The following is an 8689-nucleotide window of genomic DNA, read 5'->3' on the forward strand; positions in this document are numbered from 1 at the left end:
TATGTTACAATACGTACAATATACGTACATAGGTACAGAAGCTATACATAGTCTAACAGTGGCCAATGCTTTTGACCATGGCGAGAGGGGGCTACAAAAGACACCCTCGCGCTGTCCATCCTCTTGGAGTTGTCGCACGAAGGTGCTCCCCACCAAAGCCCTCACCGTTGACTGCTTGTAGTGCATGTCGTCGTCACATGCAACAACAATCATTTGGGAGTGTCATCGCGCATGGCAGTTGAGCAGTGGTGATTGATGCTACAAGTGTCATCATGCAAGGCTAGTGCAAGGGAGCAGCACGAACAACAAGCTGCAACCGACACGACGGGCAAGCACTCGTGCTAGGGGCAACTGCAAGCATTGACAAGCGGTGCTACAAGACTACAACCAATGAGTCTTGACGGCCATCCACACCGACAACCAACATGCATCAACGGGTGCAGGTCCTGCGACGAGCAGTCAACGCGAGCTGCAGCGGGCGCTGCTTGCACCTCTACTCTGATGTCCTACCAAGTCATTCCCAGTGGCGCCCACCCGTTGCTTTAGAGGTCCCTACGTCACAGAAAAAGCATATATTCTCCAGAGGTCCGGTGCAATTTCAGAGGTGGATTTACCGTTCAAACACCTGTTGTTTGGTGCAATAATTCCAAACTTACAAGACCAAATACCTCCCAGGTCCAAGCATTAAAGATCATTAAAGATGCTACCACCACTATCCTATCATCGGTTCTGCGATGTTTTTCCATTCCTCTATGTAAAGAGCCTAATACATGAGTGTCAAAAAACGTCTTAAATTAAGTTACCGAGGAGTACAAGTTTGTTCGAATAAAATTTGAGCAAAGCACTTTTTGGGTATGTCTTGAGCAGTCACTGTCATTGTGATATCAATGTTACAACGGTGTAATGTAATACCAATATGGCTGTACACGATGTAATGTAATACCAATATCATGTTACAACAGTGTAATGTAATACCGTTATGATTGTCATTGTGATATCATATATGTCATTGTCATTTGAGCAAACCACTCTTTGGGTGCGTCTTGAGCAATCATTGGTTCAATCTTACGACTGTACGGTGACGATGTCCACTCGGGTAATACCAATATGGCTTCGGCAACGGCCAACTGTCATTTTTCATAATTTAGAAACAAATCAGGAAAAAGGACCCATGTAAAACTAAGTAAACAAAACTTATTGATACATGTTATACAAAGAACATACCGAGAAATAGGCTTCTTTGTAATACCAGCAGCAACAGGCCTACAGTAGACCAAAGGATGGTTTTACATCTAAGGATAAATGAATGTCTAATCTGGTAAAATCTAATCTGATATGGTAGCTCAATAGCTTAACAAGTTACATAGGATTGGGAGGAGGGGAAAATGGATAAGACACCCTGAGAGCAGAGGCACCTGACCCTCAGTAACTCCAGCACATGATTTGACGCCTCAACTTTGAACCAAGAACTAACATGTGATTATTTAGAGCATAAATATTTTTAACATTTCCAACGCGTTGACAAAGTGCAAAATCAACTAAAAAGCTTACACATCAGTGCCAAACTAAATCTGAAAATTACCATACGACCAACAACCAAACTGAACCCAAATTCTACAATTGTGCACTCCAAGATGTATGACCCAAAATTAAACTAGAAAGGAACAAACTGATCACTCAAGTCTACTTCACTAACACCTTAATACTATGTACATGAAAAGCACTCACTAGTAGAATACAGGGCTTTGGTTCGGCCAGAAAAGAGCATTAGTACCGGTTGCATTGCGAACCAGGACTAATGTGAGCATTAGTCCCGGTTCGAGCGGCTAGGGCACCGTATAGGCATTACTCCCGGTTCAAATGGGACCTTTAGTCCCGGTTGGTGCCACGAACCGGGACTAAAGGGTGTGATGCCCATTAGTACTGGTTCGTGGCACGAACCGGTACTAAAGGTCTAACCGGTCTAACCTTTAGTACCCATTCGTGCCACGAACCGGTACTAATGGGGTTGAGGCATTAGTACCGGTTTGTGGCACCAACCGGTACTAAAGGTTAGACCTTTAGTACCGGTTCGTACCACGAACCGGTACTAATGGTGCAATTTTCAAATCCTACCCCACCCCTCCCGGTGTATCGCCTTTTCAGTTTTGTAAAAAGCAAAAGAAAATGATAAAAACTTCAAAATTTAAAATCCTTCGAGATGTAGTTATGTTACTACATCTACTAGTTAGGAAATTTTAAAAACTTAAATTTGGACATGTTTTACAAAAAGTGTAGGGAAAATGTAAAACGGCTATAACTTTTGCATACGATGTCTTAAAAAATGTATAATATATCAAAATGTTCAGCACGAAAATCCGCATCCAATTTTGACCGCCTACGCCTATTTGCAAATTTGTAGAATCCTCAAATTCCAAAAGGAAAAAAAAGTTATGCTCAAATTTCTGTTTTTTTAAAAAAAACTCGTTAAATCTGGTCAAACTATAGTCAAACTACTTATTCAAGAAGTATTAGTGTTACTAAATAATTATTCAAGAATATTAGTGTTACTAAATAATTATTTCAGTTTTTTTGAACTTTGGTCAAATCTGGTCAACAGTGGTCAAACAATGGTCAAACTACTTATTCAAGAAATATTAGGGTTACTAAATAATTATTATTTTTAGAACAATAGTTTCAAACTCAAACAGTGAAATGTGTGACTTCATGCTCAAGCTAAACTCCTGAGGGTTAATAGGATTGACATCTTACTATTGTCAGGAAAACAACAAGTGCAGACTTGGAAACGAGGGAGAATAGAACCCGGAAGTTAAGCGTGCTCAGGCTGGGGGAGTGGGAGGATGGATGACCGTGAGTTAGATGATTTGGAATGATGAGGGGTGATTAGAGATTAAATTGAGCAGTGGTGAGGGGTGATTAGAGATTAGAGGTTAAAATAAGTCAGAAATTTGAAAATCGGGAAAATATTTCAAAAAAAAATTCAAAAAAAATTCAAAAAAAAATCATTTAGTACCGGTTGACTAAAGGTGGACCTCCAGGCAACAGCCACGTGGAGGGCCTTTAGTCCCGGTTCGTATAAGAACCGGGACTAAAGGGGGGGGTGTCTTTAGTAACGACCCTTTAGTCCCGGTTCTAGAACCGGGAACCGGGACTAAAGGCCTCTAGAACCGGGACAAAAGACCCTTTTTCTACTAGTGACTGGAGCACTTGAATATTGTACAAAAATGATAGAAGGCATACCGCTCTGCATCGAAACTCCTCAATACTTTCATAATTATCTTACTTGGCAGGTAAGGAGTTCCTTCCGTGTCATAGAAGTTCATGCCAACAACATTCCCCTTAAAATCAACAATGGGCCCTCCAATTCCAGCCTATAGCAGAAAAAACAGAAGTGACATTTAGCAATGGTTACACAGGGAAAAAAGATGTTCGTAGTATGCCTACTGATGTAGTCACTTATTCATAAGAAACTAATTATTTCCATCATGCAAAAAATATGTAAGAGAAATCAAGTAAGCTAGCAACGCAATATACCTTGGTGATTTTACAGGTGGAGATCTTAAGCTCTTTGCAACCAAATTTACATCGTTCGCCAGTCACTGACCCCTCTGCAGCCATAATCTTGCCTGATTTAAAGACACGGCCAAGAGCTAATACCTCAGTTTGAGGTGCATCAACCAATATTGCTGGTCGATTACTGCGAAACATGGGGATGCTGATAACAGCAACATTATAGCAGAAATCATATTTTTCTAATTTCCCTATAATGCACAGCTCACTTGGAAGACACACTTTAATCTGCAATGATGAAGTGAGACTTAACCAGTGTCTTGATGAACAAGTAAAGAGTAAATAACTACTAATCTAGTACTACAAACCTCTAGGTTATCAACAATCTCGTTTTCATCACCAGAAGTTCTAACCAAGCTTGCTGAAGTCAGAACTCTTGTGGTGGATGTCGATCCATCAAATTCTATACATACACCTGTGCAAGCAAAATGCCTTCTATTGACTGCAAAGGGTAATTTCAGTCTTAACCAGTAATCATATAAAACAAAAAAAAGTGGAAAATAAAAAGCTAATAACATTAAATCACCATTGAATGAAGCGAGTGCAACAACACTCCGAGACATCTTTAAAGTAATTCTTCTAGCAGGTTCACTCAAGATATCTGTGCCAAATTTCTCTTCAAAATTAGCTTCCAAACGCATGCCTCCTGGTTAAATAAGCATGGCATAATAGTTAAATGAGATAACAGAGTAGAGTAGTCCATAATGTGATACAAGAGGGAATTGTTAGCACTCAGCACAATCAATAGAAGCAACTCACCATCAGCATAAACTGGTAAGGGATAACCATCAGACTTTAATTGATCATTTATCATCTTTGTAAGGCCTAGTGTGACAAGGTGAAGCAATTCATAACAATGTGTAAGCAAAATAAATACAAATGTTGCTGCCACAAGATGAAGCAGTTCATGACTATGCAAAGTCATAATCAGCAAAACGAAAAGCATACCATTAGATGGCCAGGGAGCTAGAACACGCTTATGTTCGTCATCAATGAGCTCTGGTGTAGGTGCATCCTCATTGAATTCTAGTGCTAGAAGATGAAGACATTAATGGCAATGTGTCAGTAATGACCGAAAGTTACAGTGGATTATGATAACTTGCATGATAATACACATCAGAAGTGACTCTGAAGTGATTCACCTTGTGGCTCAGGGATAGAAGATAAAACTTGTTTCTGGTTATTATTTTCATTTCCCCCACTACAGCCATTTTGATTGGAGCTACCTATAATAAAAAAGAGACAGAACAGAAAAATATTGAGTTTTATGCTGGAGTAGCTCACTTAAAGCATGAATTGATTAGCAGACCATAAACTAATCTCGAAGAGTATGAAACAAGTAACATTGGAAAATGACGAAGAATAGCATGTTATCACATAATTTAGAAGCCTTAAAAGAGTGACCATTCTTAGCTCACCTTCTAGATGGCGCCTTAAAGCACTGGAAAGATTTTGCCAGTAATTTCGTTGCATTTCCTCCCTACTGCATAATGTAGTGATCTCATCATGATGCATACAGTTAAATATGATTGATTTTTCATGAACATAACACATACAAGTATGATTAAATGATTTCTAGATAACATACCTTATCCGAGCAACCCTCAAACATTCATCAATCTTATTTCCTTGCACATATGGAGTTCCTTCCTGATCATGGTAGTCATTCATCCCAGCAATATTCCCATCAGGATCAACAAGTGGACCACCACTTCCATCCTAGCACAAGAATGAAATGTGTACATAGGAAAATTGTAAATTTTGAAGCATACAAAGACAGTGCATATAATGAGTCGACAAATATGGAGAGAAACCTTCAACGCACCATAGTAATTTTGCATGTGGACAACATACGCCCTTTGCTGTCAATTTTACTTGGATCATCACTTGGTACCCCATGTGTTTGCATTAACTTGCCTGACTGGAAACAACGCTTGAGAGCTAACAAATCAGTATGCCGCTGAACTTGCACGCTGTTACTGAAACATACTGTACGAAGATCAGGGGAATATGTAGTGACCACCATAACCATACTGAAAGGCAAAACAGAATGTTGTATCCACCCATCGACCACTTGGTTATTTGGAAGGCGCAATTTTATCTGTAATGACATCACAGAAATACAGCATGACTACCAGATGACCACCAATATCTAAAATAAGCAAATCAGGCGCAGAAAAATAGGCAGCACAAACCTTCAGTCCAAAGATGAACCTACGTCCACTATCTGATGTGCTAACCAAAGCTGACGAGGTGAGAATAGATGTGTTACGTAAACTGTTTTCAACAACTATGCCTGTGCTTTTATAATGCAGCTTGTCTCCTACACAAGATCACTGTTTCAGTTATTGTCAATTGATGATTTTGAGGAAAAAATACTGGGAATAAAATAGTATAATCACCATCATATGAAGCAAGCGAGACAATGCTTGCGGAAAACTTGGTAGCAAGTTCTTGACCGAGTTCCGTCCAACAAAGTTTTTGCTCGATGCTCTCCGCCGTATCTTTACAATCAGTCAAGATGCTGGATACTTTCTTTAGGCTCTTACCATTTTTTTGCTGTCCATTTAAGTATCTAGCTCTTCGCTTAACTCTCAGCATCTTCGCTGCCAAATTTGGGTCCCCAAACAAGAAAGATAAGAAATTATCTTCACTGTACTTAAGTTTGAAATTTTTTGTTCAAAATTGCATGCAAGTAACTTAACTTGTACTTCGAAGCCAGTGATAAAAGTAAAAGATATACACCCTCAAGGCCTCAAGTCTTCAAAAGCTTGGCAATTTGGACATCGACACGGTATTCAAAATGTATAACATTGATCCCCAGTTCTATTTATTATGTATTTGTAAAAAATGATAAAGGTATTATATGATAGAAGTATTCAAGACAAATCAATGCACATCATTCCCAAGAGTCCAATTTAAATATATATCAAAACATATAAGTAACCAAAGTACCTAGAGATTGACTATACCCTTGTCGTCCATACCGCCAAGTTTTCAAAGACTGGAGGGCGTAACTTGTTAATGTGAAATAACTGTTTTCGACCATATCTGCTGAGGCAGATCAACAGAATATGAGATGCACAGGCGTGTCAGCTAGCAAGTGTTACCATATTACAACATCTAAGTCAGACTTAGGAAACAAAAGGACAACTTTATGCAGAGCCAAAAAATACCAAACCCCATCCTCGTAGGGTCCATCTGCCTCGTCAACAATGTCGATAATCCGAGCAATGTTGTCACCATTGAGGACATTGCTACACCAACCTACCCCCCCAAAAAAAACCTTCCCAAAGAAGGATCTTTGCTACACCGACCTACCCGACCATCACTACCAGAATTTACTTAGTTGCCGATGGCCTCATCTATGCCGACGGCCCCCGTCGGCAAAGATAGACATATGCCGACGGCCAAGGCCAGGTCGTAGGCGTAGAATAGCTATTGGCATATGTAGATCTATGCTGACGGGAGCCGTCGGCATAAGACGGCCGTCGGGACTGCTGGCGATACGCCTACGGGTGCCGTCGGCATAGACGAAGCCGTCGGCATAGCACGGGCCCACCTAACCGGTCAGCGGCGACTGTTTGATGGCGTCGAGGCTACGCCGACGGGGGCTAACGGCGGCCGTCGGCATAGATTTGCTGACATCACCGATCCACGCCGTCTCCACGTCATCGATCCTAGGGAGAGAGGGCCCGTGGTGTGGCAGAGATATGCCGACGGTATACCTGTCGGCATAGGCCTCTGCGTGCGATGCCACATCATTGATCTGTGGCATCGTAGCTCCATGTGCGCAGCTATGCCGACGGCCTTGCCGTCGGCATATCTCTATTTTTTTATTTTTTTAATATTATTTATTATTTTCTTTTTTTCATAACATAAATGTGCCTTATCTAAACAAAAAAACATACCACGATGGTATATCGATTGCCCCCCTCACGGACGTCGCTGCCGCCGTGTCACAAAGGTGGGAAACGGTCGACACGGAGGGAATCTGGTTAGAGGGGGAATTAGGGTGGCCTTCGGTGTGTAGCTATGCCAGCGAAACATCGCACGGGTACTGATGCATGTGTGAAAGTGATGTGGCATGCGTAGATGCCCGTCTTGGGGCTCCGTGGTGTGGCCCCCCCTCCACGAACAACAGTGCCGGCCTCACTTGGAGGGGGGAATCATGCGGGTGCGATAGAACCAAGGGAATCTAGTGGTGGGTTGGGTCCAGACCGTGTTCTGGGATACTGCTATGGGCTGACCTATCGCAACCAGGTGAAAAGGTCCACCGGTCAAAGCCCGTCCGGCAAAAGTCAAAGGGCTAGATCCGGCAGTCGTCTGTGTCAGGGTTAGATGGGACGGGGTACCGGGGGTAGCAATGTCGCCAGATGTTGCGGTGGGCCCTCCTATGCTTGTGGAAGCGTGGTGGCAGGCGCAGGCACCCGGCACGCGACTCCGGGGTGTGCCCCCCTCACGGGCGTCGCTGCCGTCGTGTCCCGGAGGGGGGAAACGGCCATGTCGGCATGACATGGAGGGAATCTAGTGGTGGGTTGGGCCGCGACGGTGTTCGGGGGTGTAGCTATGGGCTGGTCTATGATAACCAGGTGAAAAGCTCCACCGGTCAAACCCCATCTAGCGAAAGTCAACGGGCTAGATCCGGTGGTCGTCTCTCTGGTGCAATCCTTACCGACTGAAAAAGATTGCAGTCAGGTTGAAGCCAAAGCTTATGGACTTGTCGATATTGTAGGGGATGAAATGATTGACAAGCACTGCGATACTGATCCAGTGTGGTTTCCAGAAATGTTTAAGGATTGGTAGTGTCCGGATTTCTTGTAAAGTTATTCAGGGTTAGACGGGACGGGTACCTGGGGGGTAGCAATGCTGCCAGGTGTTGTGGTGGGCCCTCCTATGCTTGTGGAAGCGTGGTGGCAGGCGCAGGCACCCGGCACGCGGCTCCGGGGTGTGCCCCCCTCACGGGCGTCGCTGCCGCCGTGTCCCAGAGGGGGGAAACGACCACGTCGGCATGACACGGAGGGAACCTTGGGGTGGGTTGGGCCGGGACGGTGTTTCGGGGTGTAGCTATGGGCTAGGCGGCGGTCGTCTGTGTCAGGGTTAGACTGTACGGGGTACC

At 43.2% G+C, this 8689-nt stretch overlaps 1 protein-coding gene across 1 annotated transcript in view; it reads right to left on the reverse strand.

Annotated features, from left to right (window-relative positions):
* Positions 1-908: 908 nt before the first annotated feature.
* LOC119282190 overlaps positions 909-8689 on the reverse strand; it is a 14429-nt gene continuing 6648 nt past the window's right edge. Inside the window, exons 3-16 of the mRNA XM_037562505.1 lie at positions 5973-6176; positions 5766-5893; positions 5396-5671; positions 5159-5289; positions 4989-5053; positions 4713-4796; positions 4519-4602; positions 4330-4395; positions 4097-4216; positions 3879-4012; positions 3535-3798; positions 3241-3371; positions 1225-1263; positions 909-1127 (exon numbers count right to left, since the gene is read on the reverse strand). Coding sequence (XP_037418402.1) covers positions 1052-1127; positions 1225-1263; positions 3241-3371; positions 3535-3798; positions 3879-4012; positions 4097-4216; positions 4330-4395; positions 4519-4602; positions 4713-4796; positions 4989-5053; positions 5159-5289; positions 5396-5671; positions 5766-5893; positions 5973-6176 — 1802 coding nt within the window. The 3' untranslated portion in view covers positions 909-1051. The remainder of the gene's footprint in view (positions 1128-1224; positions 1264-3240; positions 3372-3534; positions 3799-3878; positions 4013-4096; positions 4217-4329; positions 4396-4518; positions 4603-4712; positions 4797-4988; positions 5054-5158; positions 5290-5395; positions 5672-5765; positions 5894-5972; positions 6177-8689) is intronic.

The sequence above is a fragment of the Triticum dicoccoides genome, chromosome 3B (assembly GCF_002162155.2).
Source record: "Triticum dicoccoides isolate Atlit2015 ecotype Zavitan chromosome 3B, WEW_v2.0, whole genome shotgun sequence".
Classification (NCBI taxonomy): domain Eukaryota; kingdom Viridiplantae; phylum Streptophyta; class Magnoliopsida; order Poales; family Poaceae; genus Triticum; species Triticum dicoccoides.